We start from the raw sequence: 23,035 nt of genomic DNA, 5'->3' as shown, positions 1-23,035 counted from the left end.
GTGGTGAGGCTTTTGCCTGACTGCCAATACCATTCCAAATAGTTAGGGATAAAGCAAAACATGGACAAGTATCCCAAATGACAGGGGAGGGGGAGGAGGAGAAGCAAGATGGGCACAGCAGCTAGACATATGCAGAATCACATTCAGTTGAAAAATTAAAAAGGTTGAGAGGGGAGTGTTAAACAGCAAGAGAGGGGAGAGGAATCACAGCATAAGAGCCTGATAGGAAGGTCCCCAAAAACCGAGGGGTGGGTCTCCAAGGAGGGCTGGCTCAAAGGACTGGAGATCAAGATTGTCATGGGGGAGGGAACAGGAAAAGAAGAGGAGCAGGAGTAGGATGAGGGCTCCAAAGAACAGAAAGGGGAGGGTACGGGGGATTCAGCGGGAGTGTAGCAAAGGGCTGAAGAGCAGCATCAATAAAAGGAAAAGAGAAATGGTGAAGCCCTCCAGTGGGCAAGAACTGGTACTGAGAGAGCCACTGGGGAAGGGGCAGGGCCAGAAACAAATGTCTAATGGGCCAGTCTGGAGGGGAGAAGTCCAGGGGCCCAGCACTTCTTAGCAAGACCATTAAGGATCTTCCTTATGCAAACAATGGAGTAAGTTCTCCATCATTTACTTAGTGTAAAAGACCTTCAAAAGAGAAGAGGAGGGGCCGGCCCAGTGGCGCAGTGGTTAAGTTCACACATTCCACTTCTCGGCGGCCCGGGGTTCGCAGGTTCAGATCCCGGGTGCGGACATGGCACCGCTTGGCAAAAGCCATGCTGTGGTAGGCATCCCATGTATAAAGCAGAGGAAGACTGGCAGCAGTTAGCTCAGGGCTAATCTTCCTCAAAAAAAAAAAAAAGAGAGAAGAGGAGATGCAGGAGGAGCAGGATCTGGTAGGTTCTCTGGAACTCACCTGCAGGAGTGGCACCTGGATTCCCCTTAGCTCCCTGGATATTCAGGCCCCACGGCTCCCTTGCCTCCAACCAGGAGATCAGAGCAGGTTTGGTGAATGGCCCCACTGTAGAAGAGAAGGGGAGGGGATGGGAAGGTAGATGAATCATACAGAACTACTCTCCAGGACCCTCTCAGGCCTGAGGTCCTAGTCGGGAAGGGGGAAAGGCCAGGGAGGGAGGTGGAAGAAGCCACGGCAGGAGGCCCAGACAGCCATTTCTAAAGCCTCAAGCAGAGACAAGTTGCAGCCAAAAGGATCATGAGGATTCTCTGGAGGTGGGAACCACATGACAGCTCAACCAGTTAAATCAGCCAACGTTTTCTGGATGCTTAAATGGACTAGGAACTTGATATGTGTTACTTTTAATTTTTGTAATAACCCGGCATGACAGATATTATTATCCCCATTTTTCAAGAGAGGAGACTGAGGTGATAGATTAAGTGATTTGGTCAGTAGTTACAGAGCCAGGATCTAAACCCAGGACAGGCCCCTTTCTATGTACCATCAAGAAAACTAAGAAGGCAGAAGTAAAGGTGGTAGAAGCATGGGGACAACGATGCCTTACCCAAAGAAGCCACATTCCCATAATTCTCCAGCATCACATCCCGGTACAGGTTCCTCTGAGCAAAGTCCAGCCATCCCCACTCATCCTGGGAGAAGGTCACCTCCACGTCCTTGAAAGTCATAGCCTCCTGAAAAAACACAGTCCTACAGTGCTACACCCTAGAGCCGGTCCACAGCTCCTGGCTTGTAGGAGAGGATGGGGAAATGGGGCTGGCTCTGAGTGAGTACAGGATGGGTCTGATGAGGGTGAGAGAGAAGACTATTACCCAGCAGAAGAGCTCTGGGCTCAAGAGGGGTACTCTGGTCTCTGGGACATAGGTCCTGGGTGTGAGGTCACTGGACAGAGAGGACCCAGGATGAGGGGGAGCTACAGCTACTCCATTAGGCAGCAATGATGGGATGTCAAGAAGGACTGAAAGTCTGGTGGCTCACCTGAGGCTCAGTTGTCACCTGGTCTCCTGAGCACCCCTCTCTCTGAGAAAGAGCAGGCACCTGGGCAGCAGAAGGGTCTGAAGGGGAAGAAAGAACCATGAGAGAGGGCAGCCCAGTTCTTGGCACCCCACTGAGAGGCCCACTCTTGCCCCCACACAGAGGTTTCCTGGGCCCAGGAGCAGGTATGGACTGTTGTTAAACACCCATTTCACATTTCCCCAGTGTCGGCTGGGGAGTGGGGAGTGGAAGGTGCAATGGGAGGAGGAGCTAGGCAGACAACGGTCACAGAAGGGACAGAAAGGACACAGAGCTAAGGGCCAGGACAGAAAAAGATTCTCATGAGAGGACAGATAGTGAAAAGACAACATTATAGGAAACTCGGGAAGGATGGCATAAGGTGGGGTCTTAGGGCCAGGCAGCGAGTACCGGATTGCCCAGCCAGGAAGTCACGCACTCCTATTTCATAGGGAGGCTCCAGGTGGTCCCCCAGAGCAGAGCTGCTCCTGAGAGGTGAAGCAGGGGGCCATATCTGTGCGGCTCGCAGGGCTCCTGTACCCATCCAATGCACATCTGGGCTCTGGGCAGGGGCTGGGTCCTGGCAAGAAGAAAATGTGGTGAGAGGATCCCCATGGGAATCAGAAAGCAAACTCAGAGAAGAGGCCACATGGCCAATCCCTAAAGGGCAGAGGTCTGGGGTAGGGAGAGTGAGGGCCTTTATTATCTACAGGTAGAGGGAAAAGGAGGAAGAAGCCCAGGGAGGACCCCCTCACCCCTCAGCCTCCCTGGGCTCTCATGCGGGCCATGGAGGAGACAGGTGGAGCCACACTCCAGCTCGACATTAAAAAGCAGCTGGCAGGTCAGTAACAGCACTGCTACTGTTACGGTGACAGCTCCCCAACAGCCCTCAGCCCCCATCCCTAGCCTGAAACTTAGAAATGAAAGAGAAGAAATTTATCCCTGGGAATTAAAGTGATAATGGTTCACAGCAGAGATGCAGTTGAATAATGTCTACCAAGTATCAGGCACTGCTCTGGGCACCGGCACGCAAAGTGACCTCACAGAGGCAGGGTGGCTCCCAGACTGCACATCTGCCGGAAACAGTAGCACTGCTAGAGAGGCAATGCTAATTGTGACGGTCAGCCAGGGAACCAGAAAGGCGAAGTCTCAGGTACAAAAAATGGCAGTGCCCATTCAAGCAGAGACCTGGAAAGAGGAGGCCTTTGCCCAGAGATTTCAAGTAGTTCTGGTCTCTGAGGCAAGGCCATGCCTGATGTAGAAATGAGTATGGGAAGCTACTGCCAACGAACTTCAAGGTTTTCTGGTCCTGTGGCCAAGACGTTCTCTATGCTGATAGGGACGAATCTTAGCCTAAGGCCATTAAACATCTGATCAGATAAAGCTACAGACTAAAGACGATACACTCATCACAGTGTTTTATCTCCTGTTCCTCCCAAACTCTACCCAAGGGAGAATAAAGAAACAATAAGAATATTGTGGCACAGCCAAATGAGTTTATGAACAAACTTCCTCAGGCACTGGTTTCTCACATTTTGGCAATTTCGATGAACCACAGCATGATTCTGTAACTTTATATGCATCTTGAATATTTCTGTTCATTTTTCAGAATTTGGGAGGCTTTCTCCCAGACCCTGTTTTTTGTTTTCTAATTTCTAACTAGCTTTCACCCAGGTAATTGCTGGTTGGCTTTATGCTCATCTGATAATGTTTTCATGGATTTTTTAAACCTTACATCTAGCTCTAAATGAGTTGAATAAAACCAAGCCACAATTTTGTGCCTACCATATACCTTATCTACTTTAATAAATCATTTTTAGATCCTTTTGAACACCTCACTGTTTTGGTAAAAATGATAAACGCTCTTTTACAAATTTAAAAATAGTGCCCAACGTTGAGCAAAGAGGCTTTCTTTTTTAATAGTCACACCTTGTATTGATTTCTTACCATTTACTGCTGGTAGACCATGTTCAGATGTGTTACTTGATTGACTTAACTCTATACTGTTTGGGGGAGAAGTATGCCAAATATGTTTCAGGAATCTTAAAAGTAACTTTGATTTATGCAGAATCATACATGTAGAATTACACATATTCTTATAGGAATAACAATTTTAAAGAAGCTACAAAAACGGCAAATGCTCTTTTAAAAGAACATTCCGCAGATACAGGCAGTACTGAGAAGCTTGCCCGTCTTGGGCAGAAGGGGCAGGAAGCGTGCGCTTTAACTGACCCGCTGCCCTGCTGCCAGCACCCAGACTGTCAGTTCTGACTCCCAGCAGCAAGCCCAGGGCCAGACGCATCGCACGGTAGGCGGTGAAATACATACTGAACAAATGCTCACTGTTAGATGAGTTTTGCATTTCCTTTTCAATAAACTGAGGCTCTGAAAGGAACAACAACAAGGGCAAGAACACTGAGGTTGCAGAATGAAGTCTAAAATTGAGGTCTTCCAATTTCCTAGCCCTTGGTTGCCCCTCAGCCCTCTTCCTCCCTCCTGCCCTCGCAAAGAACAAATTCTCAAAAGCTTACTGAGAAAGAAGCAATAAGGTACATGCAGACTGCTCCTCCAGGTCTTCACATGTACTCAGATGCCAAGGGTTCTGACTCAAACACTCCCCGTTCAAAAGACAGCATCCCTACTTTACAGGTCAATATCAAGCTTAAACGAGACAATATGTAGAGATGGACTTTGTATGCTGTAAGTCACTGTGTCCAAAAACTCGTTGCTGTTACCTATGCCTATTTGCTGACCCTCTTCCCGGAGCTAACAGTCCTCTGGGAAGGCGGGACAGACTGCCTGCTAAAAGGTCCAGTTCTCAGATGCTCAGGTGCCATGGGAATGAGAAGGGAGGATTTCCCCTAGATCCTCAACTCTGAGGGTTCAGAGGCCCACCCAACCCCAGACAAGCTGGCTCACTGACAGGTGGAGTTCACTGGGCACCGTACACTTGCTCACACTCACCCTCTGTGGTGTTCCATCAAGATCCCTCTGCAGCTCCTCCAGCAGGGCCACAGCCTCCCTACCACTCTCAGGGTGATGCAGCTGCACCCATGTCCGGAGCTCCCCAGGTAGGATGCTCAGGAATTGCTCCAGCACCAGCAGCTCCAGGATCTGGGCCTTGGAGAGAATGTCAGGCCTCAGCCACCAGCGGCAGAGCTCCCGGAGCCTGCTCAGAGTCTCCAGGGGCCCAGAAGACTCATGGTAGCGAAGCTGCCTGAAGAGCTGGCGGAACAGCTCCTGACCAGGACGGTTGAGTGTCTGTGGCCTGGCGGCCTGCACTGAAGTGTAACCTTCATCCTCTTCTTCCTTCTTTACCATCTGAAGGCGCCTTCGCTCCCTTGAAGCCTGGGCCTGAGCTGGATGGATAGCATACCACCTGCCTGGAGGCATCACTCTCATTCAGGGTCTACCCAGCAGAGTGCAAACCAAGTCTGCAGTAGCCGTGTCGCTGCTGGGACCTCAGGATTCTCTTTTCAGCACTGTAGTGGACAATGCCATTTGCTGGGACATCAGCCGTCACTGGCAAGAGACTGAAAGAAGCAATATTACCGTTCAGGAGGGATGTGAGAATGATGGTGCAGTAAGATCCTGTTAGTTGAGATCATCTTTGAATGTATGAGAAGAGGGCGTTTGAGCATTTGTACAGTGGCGCCTTCCAGTATCAAGCAGACCAGGGTAAGACCACCACGAATTGAGGTAAACTAAGAAAATATCCCAGAGTAATAAAATATGTACAGGGCTTGTACGCTAAAAACTACAAATGGCTGATGAAAGAAGTCAAAGAAGATCTAAATAAATGGATAGGCATACCATATTCATGTACTGGAAGACTTGACATAGTACACAGACCAATTCTCCCCACAGAGACCTACAGGTTTAACGCTATTCCTATCAAAATCGCAGCAAGATTTTTTGTAGACATAGACAAGATTATTCTTAAATTTACGTGGAAATGCAATGGAACTAGAATAGCTAAAACAATTTTGAAAAATAATAAAGTGTGAGGAGTCAGACTATTCGATTTCAAGACATATAGCTACAGTAATCAAGACTGTGGTATTGGTGAAGGAAGAAACATAAATTAATGGAATAGAAAAACCTATAATAGACCCACACAAATACGCCCAAATGATTTTCAATAACAAATGTGATTTTACTAATACTGTAATATAATATTTAAAAATATCTCAGGGGCCGGCCCTATGGCCAAGTGGTTGAGTTCACGTGCTCCACTTCGGCAGCCCAGAGTTTCGCCGGGTCGGATCCTGGGCGCAGACATGGCACCGCTCATCAAGCCATGCTGAGGCAGTGTCCCACATGCCACAACTAGAAGGACCCACAACTAAAAACACACAACTATGTACCAGGAGGCTTTGGGGAGAAAAAGGAAAAATAAAAAATCTTAAAAAAAAAAAATCTCAAATAAGCAATTCAAAAAGAGTAAAAAAACTACTGATTGGCAACCCCTAAATAACTATGTGACCCACCAATGGGTTACAAACTACAATTTGGAAACTACTAATCCAGCATCCCACTCAACTCCTTATTTCCTTTTATAATTCATCATAATGGAGTGTGTCCAAGGGTTCAAGCCACTATCAGGAGTCAGCAGAGCTTAGCGGAGAAAGTAGAGAATATGAACTAAGACAGACCTGGGTTCAAATCCAGCTCCCTACTTACTAACTTTATGACTATGGATGCATCATTTTATCTCTTAAAATCTGTGTGGCCATGCTGTATAAAGTGGGGATGGTTGTGAGGCCTAAATAAAAAACTAACTCGGGCACATTCTGGGATCTCAATGAAGGTCTGTTTCTCCACCCCAGAGAAGGAGCTGGTGCTGCAGGCCATGTCACTGTGCAGGAGTCTACCCTGCAGATGTGCCCAACCAACTTCTGATAAAGGTGCAAAGAGCAATTCAAAGGTGGAAGGACAGGCTTCTCAACAAATGCAGCTGGAGCAACTGGACATCCATAGGCAAAATAACGAAAGTTGACTTAATCCTCACATCTTATACAAAAATCAATTCAAAACGAATCATTCGCTTAAAATGTAAAACATTAAATCATACAACTTTCATAAAAAAGCATAGGAGGAAATCTTCAGGATCTAGGGCTAAGCAAAAAGTTCTTAGAATTGATACCCAAAGCATAATCCATAAAAGGAAAAATTGATAAACTGAACCTCATCAAAACTAAAAACTTCTGCTCTGGAAAGACTTTTGTTGAGAGAATAAGAAGACAAGCTACAGCCTGGGAGAAAATATTTACAAACCACACACCTGACAAAGGACTAATATCTGACTATATAAAGAACTCTCGAAACTCGATGGTAAAAAAAGTGAACAATCCTATAAGAAAATGGACAAAAGACATGAAGATACATTTCACCAAAGAGAACATACAAATAACAAATAAGCAAATGCAAAGATGTTCAACATGATTTGCCATCAGGGAAATGCAAATTAAAACCACAATGAGCTATCACTATCATTTATCAGAATGGCTAAAATAAAAAAACGACAACACCAAATGCTGTTGAGGATGCAGAGAAACTGGATTACTCATATATAACTACCAAGAAAGCAAAATGTTACAGACACTCTGGAAAACAGTCTGACCATTTCTTAAAAACTAAATATGCCACTACCGTACAACCTAGCAATTGCATTCCTAGACACGTATCCCAGAAAAATGAAAACCGATGTCCACACAAAAACCTGAACATGATTGTTCACTGCAGCCTTATTCATGATAGCAAAAACTAGAAACCACCCAGATGTCCTGCAATGGGTGAATGGTTAAACAGAGGTAAAATCATACTGTGGAATACTACTCCTCAATAAAAAGAATGAATACACACAACAACATGAACTCATCTCCAGAGAATGATGATGAATGAAAAAACCCAATCTGGAAAGGTCACATAGTGTATGATTTCATTTATATAACATTCTTGAAATAACAAAACTACTGCAACGGAGAACAGATTAGTGTTTGACAGGGTCATTAAGGACTGGAGGGCGTGGGAGAAGTAAGTGTGGCTATATGTAATAAAGAGTGTGACTTCATTTTTGATGTTTGACTATCGGCAACTTTCAAGGCCCACCACTCGTCCTTTCCTTCTTGCCAATATCCGGGCAAACAAATAAAAAAGCCCAGATGCTCCCTCCTTCAGCACTGGCGGGAAGTTCAAAGCACAGAAACCCTGGCCTGTGTACACAAATCCTCACCGCAGCCCCATTCTCTAACCGTAATAAAAGCCAAAGCCAGTCACCTCTCCTTGCTCTCTTAAGCCTTTTTTAGACCAGCTCTGGAGCCAGCCTTGCTCTTCCCAGAAGCCTCATTCAGCAGGTAATAAATCTCTTCATACCCTTGCATGCACATGCATGTGCATCATCAGTCTCAACACCCAAATCAATCTTGTTTTGTGGCGGGGGGGGGGGGGGGGAGTCTATCCCACCAATAAGGGGTGACAACAACACTATAAAAGGGGACCATGAGGGATCTCTGTGCTGATGGGAATGCTCTGTATCTTGACTGTATCAATGTCAATATCCTGATTGTGATACTGCACTACAGTTTTGCAAGGTGTTATCATTGGGACCGTGGAGGGGAAACTAAGTAAAGAATACGTGGGATTTTCCTGAATTATTTCTTACGACTATACGTGAATCTATAATTATTTCAAAATAAAAAGTCCAGTTTTAGGGGCCAGCCCCATGGCCAAGTGGTTAAGTTCACGCGCTCCGCTGCAGGTGGTCCAGTGTTTCGTTGGTTCAAATCCTGGGTGTGGATATGGCACCGCTCATTAAGCCATGCTGAGGCGGCGTCCCACATGCCACAACTAGAAGGACCCACAACTAAGAATATACAACTATGTACCTGGGGGGCTTTGAGGAGAAAAAGGAAAAAAAAAAATCTTTAAAGAAGTTCAGTTTTTTAAAAAAGAGTAAATGCTCCAGTGGGCAATGCACACTCCTAAATACCCAGTGGATCAAAGAAGAAATCACAAGAAAAATTAGGAAATACTTCGAGATGAATGAAAATGAAAACACAACATGCCAAAACTAATAGGATGAAATTAAGGGAGTGCTTAGAGGGAAATTTATTGCTGCAAATGCCTACATATTTTTTAAAAAAAGAAAAAGAAAAAAAAGCAAAGAAAGAAAAATCAATAACCTAACCTTCTACCTTAATACACTGGAAAAAGAAGAGTAAACTAAATCTAAAGGAAGCAAAAGGAAAGAAATAAAGATTAGAGTGGAAATTAATGAAATAGAGAATAGAAAAAGTAGAGAAAACCAATGAAATCCAAAGTTGGTTCATTGAAAAGATCAACAAAATTGATAAACTTTTAGCTAGACTGATAAAGGAAAAAAAAGAGAAAACACTCAAATTACATAAATCAGAAATGAAAGAGGGAAAATATCACTGACTTTACAAAACAAAAAGAATTATTTAAATGTATAATATTTGCCAATAAATTAAATATTTTAGATGAAACAAACTCCTATAAAACACAAACTACAGAAACTGACTCAAGAAGAAATACAAAACCTGAGTAGACTTATAACAAGAGATTCATTTAGTAGTAAAAAACTACCCAAAAAGAAAAGCCAAGGCCCAGACCGCTTCATTGCTGAATTCAACCAAATATTTAAAGAAAAATTAACACCAATTCTTCACAAACCCTTCCAAAAAACAGAAAAGGAGGGAACACTTCCTAATTCATTCTATGAGGTCAGTACTGCCACAATACCAAACCAGACAGACCAATACCTCTTATGAATATAAATGCAAAAATTCTCAAAAATACTCACCAACTGAATCCACCAACATATAAAAAGAACTATACACCATGACCAAGTGAGAGTTATTCTAGGAATGCCAGGTTGGTTTAACATAGCAAGACAGTAAAAACGAAAATCACATGATGATGTCAACAGGCACAGAAAAAGCATTTGACAAAATCCAAACTTTTCATGGTAAAAGCACTCACTAGGAATAGAAAGGAACTTCTCAATCTGGTAAAAAGCATCTACAGAAAGTCCAGTTAACATCATACTTAATGGTTAAAGGCCAAATGCTTTCCCCCAAAGACTGGGAACAAGACAAGGATGTCCACTCTCACCTCTTCTATTTAATACTGTACAGAAGGTTCCAGCCAAGACAATTAGGCAAGAAAATGAAAGGGGAATAAAAAAGGTATCCAGATGTGAAAGGAAAAAAGTGAAACAACCTCTATACACAAATGACATCATCTGTATCTAGGAAATCCTACAGACTCCACTAAAGCTATTAGAACTAATAAGAGCTCAGCAAAGTTGAAGGATATAAGATCAATATGCAAAAACAATGGTATTTCTATATAGTAGAAATGAACAAACTAAAAATAAAATTAACAATTCAAATTACGATCACATGAAAAAGAATAAAATACTTAGGAATGAGTTTAACAGAAGAAGAGCAAAACTTATACCCTGAAAACTACAAAACATTGTTAGAAGAAATTAAAGATTTAGATCACTGGAAAGATACTCTGTGTTCATGGGTCAGAAGACAAAATATTGTTAAGATGACAATACTCCCCAAATTTATCTATAGATTCAACTCAATCCCTATCAGAACCCCAGTTGGCGTCTTTGTAGAAATTGAAAAGCTGATGCTAACATGGAAACTCAAGAGACCCTCACAATAGTCAACATAATCTTCAAAAAGAATAAGTTGGAAGACTTACACTATTAATTTCAAAACTTCCTTTATAAAGCAGCAGTCCTCAAGACAATGTGGTGCTGGTGTAAGAAAAGACATACAGATCAATGAAATAGAATTAAGAGTCCAAAAATAAACCCATACATCTAAGGTCAATTTATTTTTGACAAGGGTACCAAGACCACCCAAAGGGGAAGAATGGTCTTTTCAACAAATGGTGTTGGGACAGCTGTATGTCTGTCTATATTAAGAAGAATAAAGTTGGACCCCTACATAATATAATACACAAAAACTACCTCAAAATGGATCAAAGACCTAAATGTAAGAGCTAAAATTATAAAATTCTTATCAGAAAATGTAGATATAATATTTTGTCACATTGAATTAAGCAATGCACACCAAACGCACATGCAAAAAAACAAAACAGATAAGCTGGACTTCGTCAAAATTTAAAACTCTCATGCTTCAGAGGACATATGAAGAAAGTGAAGACAACCCACAGACTGGGAAAAAATATTTGCAAATCACATATCTCATAAGGGACTTGTACTTAGAATATATAGAGAACTTTAACAATTCAATAATAAAAAGATAAGCCAAAGCAACCTCGAGAAACAAGAACAAAGCTAGAGGTGTCGCACTCCCTGATTTCGAACCATACTACAAAGCTATAGTAACCAAAACTGTATGGTACTGGCACAAAAACAAACACAAAGATCAATGAAACAGAGAGCCCATAAATAAACCCATGCTTATATGGTTAACTAATCTACAACAAAGGAGGCAAGAATATACAATGGGGAAAAGACAGTCTCTTCAATAAATGGTGCTAGGAAAACAGGACAGCTACATGTAAAAGAATGAAACTGGACACTTTCTTACACCAAATACAAAAAAAACCCCTCAAAATGAATTGAAGACCTAAATATAAGACCTGAAACCATAAAACTCCTAGAAGAAAGCATAGGCAGTAAGCTCTTTGACACCGGTCTTAGCAATATTTGTTTGGACCCATTTCCTTAGGCAAGGACAACAAAAGCAAAAATGAACAAACGGGACTACATCAAACTAAAAAGCTTTTGCGCAGGAAGGAAACCACCAACAAAACAAAAAGGCAATTTACTGACTAGGAGAAGACATGTGCAAACAATATATCCGATAAGGGGTTAATAACCAAAATATATGAAGGACTCATACAACTCAATATCAAAAAACAAATAATCCAATTAAAAAATGGGCAGCAGACCTGAATAGACATTTTCCCAAAGAAGATATACAGATGGATCAACGGACACATGAAAAGATGTTCGACATCACTAATCGTCAGGGAAATGCAAATCAAAACCACAGTGAGGTATCACCTCACATCTGACAGAATAGCTAATATCAAAAAGACAAGGGGGCCGGCCCGTGGCCGAGTGATTAAGTTCTCATGCTCCACTTCAGCAGTCCAGGGTTTCACCAGTTCCAATCCTGGGCACGGACACGGCACCATTCATCAAGCCACGCTGAGGCAGCGTCCCACATACCACAACTAGAGGGACCCGCAACTAAAAATAGACAACTATGTACTGGGGGGCTTTGGGGAGAAAAAGGAAAAAAAAAAATCTTTAAAAGAAAAAAAGACAACAAATAACAAGTGTTAGTGAGGATGTGGAGAAAAGGGAACCCTCGTACACTGCTGACGGGAATGGCAACTGGCGTAGCCACTCTGGAAAACAGCATGGAGTTCCTCAAAAAATTAAAAATAGAATTAACACGTGATTCAGCAATTCCACTTCTGGGTATTTATCTGAAGAAAATGAAAACACTAATTTGAAAAGATTTATGCACCCCTATGTTTACTGTAGCATCATTTACAATAGCCAAGATATGGAAACAACCTAAGAGTACATCAGTAGATGAATGGATAAAGAAGATGTGGTACATATACACAACAGAATATTACTACGCCATAAAAAGGAATGAAAGTTTGCTATTTGTGACAACATGAACAGACCTAGAGGGCATTACGCTAGATGAAATAAGTCAGAGAAATACAAATACCACATGACTTCACTTATATGTGGAATCTAAAAAACAAATGAACAAACAAAACAGAAACAAACTCATCCATACAGAGAACAAACTGATGGTCACCAGATGGGAGAGGGGTGGTGCAATGGTCGAAATAGGTAAAGGGAATAAGAGGTACCAACTTCCAGTTATAAAATAAATATGTCATGGGGATGTAAGGCACAGCATAGGGATAGAGTCACTAATATTGTAATAACTTCATATGGTGACAGACGGTTACTGGATTTACCGTGGTGATCATTTCATAATGTATATAAATGTCAAACTGCTAGGTTGTACCCCTGAAACTAATATAATATTGTATGTCAATTATACTTCAATTAAAAAAAGAATTCTGAGACTAACCTGCCTCACAATAAAAAATAATAATAATAAAAGAGCACAATTAAAATTGGACAAATCATCTGAATAGACATTTCTCCAAAGAAAATATAAAAATGGCTGAAAAATACACAGGACACTCAGCAATATTAGTCATCAGGGAAAAGCAGATCAACATCACAATGAGATACCACTTGACACCCACTAAGATGGCTAGAATCAAAGTCAGAAAATAACATGTGTTAGCAAAGATGTAGAGATACCAGAACATTCCTAACTGCTGACGGGAATGCAAACTGTGCAGTCAATTTGGAAAACAGTCTGGCAGTTCTCCAACAAGTTAAACATAGTTAGTACTTGCAATTACCTTCCTAGTATACCCAGAAGAAATGAAAATAGATGTCCACAAAAAACTTGTACACAAATGTTCACAGCAGCATTATTCATAACAGTCAAAAGGAGGAAACAACCCACATGTTCATCAAGGATTTCAAATTTATTAGCATAAAGCTCTTCACATACTGGTATTCTCTTAAAGTTTAAAAAGAAAAGTCCCCTGTATCTATAGCTTTATCTTCTTTCTGGCATACAATCTTAGCAATCCAGGGATAGAGGGAAACTCTCCCAGCTGAGATGGGGAAAAACAAAGAGAAATTTACAGCAAATGTGACATTAAGTGGTGAAGATATTAATGGCCCTGCAATTAAAATCAGGAACAATCACACAATGAAATCCTAGCCAATACAATTAGATAAGAAAAGGGAAATCTGCAGAAATCTGTTAGAAAAGAAAGAAGGGTCAAAGCTAATATTATTCATGAATGATACAAACATCCAACTAAAAAACCTAAGAGAATCAACTGAAAAACTGTCAGAAGTAATATGAGAGGTCATTAAGGAGGTCAAATATATAATCACCGTATAATCAATAACTTTCCAATACACAAGCAACAACCAGTTAAGAAGAGAATAAACATAAGAGCAACAAACCAAAAAAACATAAAATATGGATAAATAAAGCTAATAAAAAAATGTACAAGACCTTAATGGGGAAACAGAAAACTGCCAAAAGACAAAACAGATCTGAATAAACCTTAAGTACAAAAAGACTAATATTTTCAAGGCTACTACTTAATACTTCCTAAATTAACATGAAAAGTCTATACAATCCCAACAAAACCCCAATATAACTTTTATTCAGACTTGATAAACATATTCTACAATTCACACAAATGAGTACAAGCCAAAAATAGCCAAGACAATTTTTTAAAGGTGGAAAGATTTGTTCTACAAGACAACATAGCTTATTATAAGAATACAGTAACTAAAACAGTGAGTATTATTGAAGGAATATACAAATAGCAGATAAAGGGAACAGTACGGAATCCTGACATAGACTTATACACATATATAGATCTGGCATATGACAGAGGTAGCATTACAAGACAGTGGGAAAGAACAGATAATTGAGGGACAATTGGCTAGGCAAATTAAAATAAAAGCAAAATCATAAGCAAAATGAATTCCAGTCAAAGACTTAACTTCAAAAACAAAAAAGAGAGTAACAACCCCAGGGTAAGACAGCATTTTTTTAAAAAACAAAATGAAAAGAATGATATATGACATCAGTATTTAAAAAGCTCTTCTTAAAAAAAAAGAATAAAACCACTGATAAAAGTGTAAATTTTTACCCACAAGGAAGGTCTGAAAGTCTAGTAGTCTAGAAGTTTAGTTTTAGTAAAACACATTACTTATGCCCTAAGAATTTCATTTCTAGGACTTGCCCCAGGGATTTTTCTTCTGGGGAAAACAGTTGCACAGATATACACACATTTGCACAGACATTCGCACAAGTGATGACTAGAGTACTCTTTGTAATAACAAAATATTAGAAATAATCTACCTGACCATCAATATGGCTAAATAAAAGTGCAGCACTTTATAGGATGAAATACCATACAATAGTTAAAAAGATCGTACTAGACCCTTAAGCGTCGACGTAATTGTTTCACTGTTCACTGGGTGGTCAGACTGTGCAGCCAAGGTTAAAAAGCAGGTAAAGTGTGACCCACAGAAGAGACCAGAGCATGATTCTAAGTTGCTGAGAACAGACCACACACACACCAGACTCAAGGGGTAGAGCACTTACTGATAGCAAGAGAGGTGAGAAAGTACACCAGATTGAACCCCTTGCAGTCCATTGGTCCCCCATAACCAACGGTTCCACTCCACAGCTGATGCGGTGCGGGTGGTATGGAAGCAAGCACCACATTTCATGCTTCCGTAGAAGGACCTCGACCCCTCACCCGTGGGGTCTGAAATACAGAGAGCAGAGGTGGGCCTGAGAGCCCCTGACACATGCACTGAAGCAGAAGAAAGGGGTATTTACATTAAGCACTGAACAAGGAAAGACAGTCCCTCACACAGCAATAAACGCAGCAAAGGCTGTGAGGTGAGGGGCTCTTAATTTTTTCACAAGATGTTCCCAGCTTAAGGCCACTCATGCTGCTATCAAGAGAGAAGCTGGGCTTGACTGCTCTTCCCAACAATAACAAAAACATATGCTAAGTTAAAAAGAACATCATAGGGGTTGGCCCCGTGGCCAAGTGGTTAAGTTCGCGCGCTCTACTGCAGGCGGCCCGGTGTTTCGTTGGTTCGAATCCTGGGCGCGGACATGGCACTGCTCATCAAACCACGCTGAGGCAGCGTCCCACATGCCACAACTAGAAGGACCCACAACGAAGAATATACAACTATGTACTGGGGGGGCTTTGGGGAGAAAAAGGAAAAAATTTAAAAAAAAAATCTTTAAAAAAAAAAGAACATCATAGATATAAATGTTAAAAAAACCTAAAATCATATACATGTGAATATAAGTGTGTATCCGCGTGATGTACACATAAGTACTCAAAAGAATTAAAAATAGCCTAGAAGGATTCACAAAAACTCTTAGTGACTGTGGGGGTGGAGAGGTTGAGAATAGTAATTAAAGAAGACTTCAGTTTATTTGTAGTAACCTGATTTTTTTAACATGACGTTTATGTACCAGTCTTTCTCTTTTCTTTTTCTTTTTTAAGAGTGCACATAGAAAATGATGAATGCAAATATGCCAAAATATTAGAAGTAGTTTCTCTTGTGTTGGAAATATGCCTGATTATTATTTTCCTCTTTATATTTTTTTCCTTTCCCAATTTGCCAAAATAAAAAGTAAACTAAAAGGCAAGTTTTAGAAATTACAGTTATGAACTCATTTATGTCTTAAACAAAATAAAAATAAAGCCCAGTTTGCACATGCACAGAAAGTTCTGAAGCCTTGCCACCAAAGTGTTTGCAGCTGTTATCTCCTCTGTTTACTCATGTTCCCTGAATTATTACACATTACTTGTACAACCAGCAAAGTGATCAATAATTCTGCTAAAAAACCAAAGCAACTGAGAATCAGCTCCCAGGACTGAAGAGCTCAGCACCAACCAGAAGGGGTACACATCCCTGAAATAGACTTGGATGCAAATGGTGGCTACAGTTCAAGCAACTGCAAAAGGGAAGAGAAACCCAGGTGACCTTAGTTCTGATTTAGCCACTGAGTCAGCAAGCAAATCAGAGACGCCTAGATGAACAAAGAGAACAAGGTATGAAAAAACTGGCAAGTGAGGCAGAGAACGAAAAGAGCAAAACGCTGCCTATACAGAGTTCATCGACCTCCCTGCCTTCCAGGGATGCTGGGATCTGGGGCCTACGTGAAAGAATGTGTCTGGGCTTGGAGCCGGAGATAGCCACTTCGGCCCTAACCCCAAGGCACAAGTTGCTAAGACAATGTCCTGCGTCACGTTCCTTGTCTGGGCTGGCCACCCCGATGGGCACCTGACCGGACTACAGAAACATCCCATCCTTGGGAACAAAAAGATAAAAAACATCCCATCCATGGGAACAAGAAGAAATAACTCAAAGTATCTAAATGTCTGAAGCCCAGAGTTAGAACCTAGATAATCTCAAAATAAAAGGGAGTCACAGGCATAGAACATTTGGAAGTCTCACTGAGGAGACAACCCTCTGCCCCAGACCTGAACAATCGGCACCCCCGCCCGACATGAAACTTTTGGGACTTCCCTGGCTGACTGCGGTGTGGATGTTGTAAGTACCGATTGTAGCTCTCTGCTTTTCTTTTTCCCCACTTTATTTCCTGCTCTTTGTTCTGTTCCCCCCATCAATAAACTCTGATTTGCAGAGAACACGCAAAAGAAAGTAGACAGAGGATATTAAAACAAAACAAAAGTCTACAAAGAGGTGTGAGATGGACAAGCAGGTCTTGGCATTTGTTGCAAAGTGGCCCATGACTCCACACACCGAGTCACAGACGATGGTCATCTTCCCCTGAAACCGAGGCACCCTCCAACTCCCACCATGTAAGCAAATTTAAAGAAATCACTACCTTCACCCAGAAGCCATCATCTCCTACATTCGCTACAAACATCCGGACTCAGCAAGTGCTGCTGGGACTGACAAAAACGAGAGGACCGTACACTGAGACGGGAAGAAGGAAGCACGCCATCACCCAGCTAAAAGGGAGAAACTACAGCCCTGCTCCAAGGCACGGAGAGTCAAGTGAAGAACTACATTAGGGATCACGCATGTGAGGAGGCTGCCCTAGTTCGGGCAGACAAAGGAAGCCATGCTGTGAAAACAGGGGGACAGGTAAGAAGAAACATTCAGAGAAAACAAAAGCAAAGGAAAACGAGAGAAGTGATAAAGCAAATCACTGAAGGCCTAGGAAAAGAGACTTAGAGACACAACGACAAAAGACGCCTGAAGAGGAAAGGGTGCTTCAGGAGCAGGAGGGGCAGGCTCCAGCCCTGCTGAGCTCCAGCAGCTCAAACCGGAAGAAGGAAACTGCTCAGGACGAAGCAGAAAGTCAGCGAGGGAGACAGCCTTTCACAGACAAACCCGCAGAATGGATGGGAGACAGAAGGAAAACTGAAGTATGAAAAGAACTGGAAAACTGCTCAGGGTGAGGAGAAATCTGGCAGGGAGCCTAAAGAGAATGAACTGGAGGCCAGGGAGAAATATTTCAAAGAAATGCACCCAGTGGGGAAGATAAACAGCATCGACCTATCTCAGGAAATTGAGACCCACAGTGAAATGAGCACCAGAAAGCAGCCTCCAAGCTGGCCTGTTCTGAAGCAGCTGCTGCAGAAACATCCAGGGGCCACTGAGCCATTTGTAAAGAGGTGGTGAGAAGACCGACAGGCAGGAAAACGAGGGCGACAGCCTGTGAGCACGCCCATAGACGCCAGGCCTTCCATCAAAGAAAGGGTGAGCCCAGCCTCTGCGACCATGAACATGGACAAAGCTGAAGACCTCCTGGGCCTTCAGGCTCTGAGTGAAAGACCCAGAGCAAAGGAAAGTGATGGGGGCCAGAGAGCTGAAAGCACCCCACTGCATCAGGTATCCAGGTGCCTCAGGTTCCTCCCAAGCCCAGCCAGCTTTTGAGGACTGAAGAAAAGCTCCATCCATCAACTTGTTAAGATGATATCATAAACGTTGAGGCCCCAGGTCTGGGGAGCAACCTGAGCTGAATCAGGCCTCTTCTCCAGAGCTTCCTCCACACCCCAACCCAGGTCATTCCCACAATGAGAACGGCTTTGAAAAGACAACGAAAGTCCCAAGCAATCACCTGGGCATTTTTCAGGGACATTTTCTTCTTTTTGTCATTTTGCTCCTTCATCACACGTGCAATGTAATTTTGTTTGTTTTCCTTTTTAAATCCTCATTAAGTTGTCTCTTATTCTCCTGTTTTCCCTACCAGTGTCAGGGCCATAAGTTTTATTCTATACACTGATAATAAGCAAACAAGTTTCTAAGACTATTGTCACTAAACAAAGACTGCTTCAAGCGCATTTTTAAATGTTAACATAACATTTACACCAATAGATCAATTAATAAGCTCAAACCTAGTACCCAAAACTTCATTTCTAAATACCATTCTCAATCGAAAGGAACCAGGGTTCCTTGAAGAAATGGTTGATTCCAGCTCTGGGGGAGGAAAAGTAAAAGATGAGTATTTCATGGTGCCTGAAATTCAGGGAAAGACACAAAAAGATGGGGGCATGTCGAGAGGAAACAGGAGCCAACTTAAAAGAGCTCCCAATGGCCAAAGCTACAACAATTTAAGCAACAAAATAAATAATAATAGCACTACATTATAGCCCAAAGAATAACCACCCAACATCACACCCTGATATCACTAACTGAATAAACAAACAAAAGGGGGAGAAGGCACAACTCTGCCTCACAAAGAACTCCAGTTAATAAATGTAGAAGGAACGACAAAATGAAAGGCACCATTAGAACCTCACAGTAATAAGTGCTGCAAGCAAGAGGCACCGAGGAATGCCAACTAGTGGGTGACACTTAAGGAGAACCAGGCTATTTCTAGGCAAAATCTCCAAGTACCTTCCCCCAAATGATAACTAATCACAAAGGCAAAGACGGTAACTTGACAGTGGTGGAAAGTGCCAGACACCACTGGACCAAGATGACTGTGCCAGTAACAAGACATATCGACCTCATCCTCAATCTAAGCAGACATCTGACAAAACCAAACTGAGGGTCATTCGACAAATACAAATACAAAATACTGCCAAAGGGTCAAGGTCACGTAAAACAAGGAAAGACCGAAGAACTGTCACAGGTTGAAGGAGAATAAGGAGACACGACAACCCAATGGAATGAGGGATTCTAGACTGGATCCTGGAACAGAAAAAGGACATTAGCAAGACACTGACGAAGTCTGCATAAAGTCAGCAGTTGAACTCGCAGTACTGTACCACTGTAAACTTCTTAACTTTGAGGATTGTACTGTGGTTATGCAAGACAGGGACTTCAGGCAAACTGGGTAAACAGTTAAGGGAACTCTGTACACTTCTGCAACCCTCTGCGAGTCTACAATGACTCACAATAAAAAGGTTCTTAAATCGAAAAAGTGTGTTACCTTGTAAAATTTATTTCTATCTTAGATATTAAGGATTAACGTGGCCATCAAGGATATTAAATACTGTCAATTCTTACCTCCAATTTGGATTCATCCTTTAATTTAACAGATATTTACTGAGCACCTACTACGTCCTAGGCACTGAGGTCTCAGAGGCGAATAAAGCAGACAAAAAGCACTGCCTTGAGGAGCTTACGGAAAGACACACACGAAATAAAATACATGGTATGTTAGACAGAGACAGGTGCCATGCAGTATAAGAAAACAAGGAGGACGGTGATCAGGGAAGGAAAAGTACAAGCCCAAAAATTCAGTCTTGTAGAGCACACAGGGGTTCACCTGAGGGAGCTCTTTCACAGTGTTTCTGATATAAAAATACTGAAGATTGCAAAATAATTTGTTATGTTTTATGGTTAATATATTTTTAGTCTCAAGTAACTCTCTGACATCATAGAATGCTTATGTGCTAATACTTACGGATATCAGGAGCCACAGAAAACTGTATGGTGGCATAGCTACTATTTTTTATACTTTGTCAGTTTCCCTCCTAAGTACATACTGAGGTTTATCTTCAAAACATTCACATTTCTTTCAGCTACAGTAAGGATTAGTTTTTTAACCAAAATCTGTCTGCCTTTCTTCAGCATTAACATAACACATAAGAGCAGCCTCATCCATCAGTCCTTGAATACGCACACAGATATACATGTATATAACCGACAGAAGTTTCCTGATATCCTCAGTCAAAATATGGCTAGAAACATTCCCTGACAATTCCTTGCACAGTAAACGATCTAGTATTAGTGAGTTTTCAGTTTTGAACTGCAAACAGTTTGAAACAGGATGGTGGTCTTTCCTGGCCACCACTTTCTATTTTCTTAGACTAATGTTAAGTGAGGAGTGGTTTTAGGCAATACCTGTACCTTCTATTTTAAAACTGCATTTTACAAACTACTCTTTCATTTTGAAAATAAACACCCTACCAAACAAGATTCTGCTTTTTTGGTAAAAGTATCACTTGTTGAGAATTTAGAGCTTCATATAATGTATACTATGGGAAATAAACTGCAAACGAAATGTTTTCTTTTAATCATACTTGCAAAAATATGTCTTGGTGGTGTCATAATGCTAGCACTAATTTTAACCAATATATGAACAAATAACATTCCGCAAGCTGAAGATATAACTTTCAAAAGCAATAGTATGAATGTACTTAAGGTCACTGAATTAAACATTTTAAAATGGCTAAAATGATAAATTTTACGTATCATATGGTAAATGTTATGTGTATTTTATCACAATACTAAAGTTTTTTAAAAGCGATAGTATACAAATATGGAATCATTATGTTGCACACCTGAAACTGTTATGTCAATTATACCTCAATTTAAAAAATTTAAAAACATACGGATTATATATTAAAAAGGTAAAAACACGATCCCATTCCGTAATAAACATATATATATATGTATATATATGTATATATATATACACACACACACATGTATGCGAGCTTGCATACTTATACACAAATTAGAAAATGTCAGGAAGCCTCCAGGAGAACACACTTGCGGACTGCGGTTACTTTTACTTTCCTTACTCTCCCCGCGTCATCTAATGGGCCGTAATGAGCGAGCTTTGTTTGCATAATCGGGAGAAGCGATAACGCACAGAAATCCCTCCCTCCGCGCCCCGGGCCCCCGGGCGCCGAAGCTCCTCCAGCTGAGCCCTCAGCACGGCGGGGACCGGATCCCCGGCCAGACCACCGCCCCGGCCGCGGCCTCCAGCCCGGGCCCCACCGCCGCCCGCCGGCCACAGCCGAGCACCCCGCCGCGCCCCGGGAACCCCGCGGGCGCACAGCAGCCCCCGCCCCGCCTGCGCCACCCGGCCGCTCACCGACTCCCGGGGCCGCCCGAGACTCCGCCTGCCCGCCGCACCGCACGCCCCGCGCCCGGCTCCCGCTGGCCCGTCGCGCACGCGCGCCGCCGCCCCGGGCCTCGGCGGCCTCTCTAGGAAACTGGGAGGGCCACCGTCTCGGCTTCTCCCGGCCCAGGGTCGCGCTGGCCGGCCTCCGAGCCCAGCCGAGGGGCTCGTCCCCAAGCCCGCCGCCTGCCCTGTGGACGTCTGTCCTCCGTTCTCCGAGGCCCATTCGAGCCCCAGAGCTCTATCAGTCTTGGCGTTTTCCCACATCCCTGTTGATGTGTGTGCAGGGCTGCCCTCCCTCCAGGCGAGAAAAGGATCCAAAGCTCGGGGTCAAAATAGGGACCAGCAAGATCTAACTGACCGGTTCTAGTTGGCAGAGCTGTTAAAGGGCCACTCATTACTCCCTGGGGCCTCCTTCAAGTTGGGAAACCAGATCCTAAGGGAGGCTAGCTTCCAGGACAACCTCTTCCCGCATCACCGCCACAACCGGGGGTACATGCTCATTCCCAGCCACAGCCGCAGAAACATTACCTTCCCACAGCCTCCAGAGTAAATTTTAAAGATCTTCTTGGCTCTCATGCAGCAATTCATGAATTGTGCAGCATCCAATCTAGCAGATAGGAGTTCTGAAGAGCTGTATACAAGGCAAGAGATTTCATAGGCAGAAGGGAGTGTGACCAGGGAATCAGGCAAAGAAAGGGCTACTGCTGTCTGTCAAGTGTTTTTCACACAAGAAGAAGCTGTGTTCTGTTTTGCAGAAACTAATGCCCCCATTTTGCAGATGTTGCTATTTGGCAGAGATACATGTTTGCAGCAAGACCCCAGCAAAATGTTCCGGCACCAAGCGTCCTAAAGTTACCTTAAACTCATTAGCATCTTAAATTGTCTTCCTCTGGGAGGGTCTGAGCAGCCATTTTCAGATTGTGAGATATATGTTATCAGGTGTTTGCCTGCTACACATGCACCCCAAATGAACACTGTTGTTTTACAGATAAACCTGTTATCCTGTGCTCTCTTGTGTATCAAGTGTCCACCAGCTCTGGGAAACACCACCCTGGGAGCT

At 42.6% G+C, this 23,035-nt stretch overlaps 1 protein-coding gene across 5 annotated transcripts in view; it reads right to left on the bottom strand.

The window, feature by feature from the left end:
• The window catches only part of ZNF445 (zinc finger protein 445), a 29,376-nt gene extending 6,691 nt beyond the window's left edge, over positions 1 to 22,685 (bottom strand). Inside the window, exons 1-7 of one of the 5 annotated variants that reach the window (XM_070575645.1) lie at positions 22,504 to 22,635; positions 4,913 to 5,481; positions 4,181 to 4,333; positions 2,360 to 2,528; positions 1,934 to 2,010; positions 1,503 to 1,629; positions 899 to 1,003 (exon numbers count right to left, since the gene is read on the bottom strand). In XM_070575645.1, the coding sequence (XP_070431746.1) occupies positions 899 to 1,003; positions 1,503 to 1,629; positions 1,934 to 2,010; positions 2,360 to 2,528; positions 4,181 to 4,333; positions 4,913 to 5,350 (1,069 nt within the window). In that variant the 5' untranslated portion in view covers positions 5,351 to 5,481; positions 22,504 to 22,635. Of the gene's footprint in view, positions 1 to 898; positions 1,004 to 1,502; positions 1,630 to 1,933; positions 2,011 to 2,359; positions 2,529 to 4,180; positions 4,334 to 4,912; positions 5,482 to 17,490; positions 17,613 to 21,945; positions 22,081 to 22,503 lie in introns of those variants that run through there. The other 4 variants (XM_070575644.1, XM_070575649.1, XM_070575646.1 and 1 more) reach the window with 4 other exon arrangements.
• Between the last annotated feature and the right edge of the window lie 350 nt (positions 22,686 to 23,035).

The sequence above is a fragment of the Equus przewalskii genome, chromosome 15 (assembly GCF_037783145.1).
Source record: "Equus przewalskii isolate Varuska chromosome 15, EquPr2, whole genome shotgun sequence".
Taxonomy (NCBI): Eukaryota; Metazoa; Chordata; class Mammalia; order Perissodactyla; family Equidae; genus Equus; species Equus przewalskii.
This window is presented reverse-complemented; position numbering and strand designations above follow the sequence as displayed.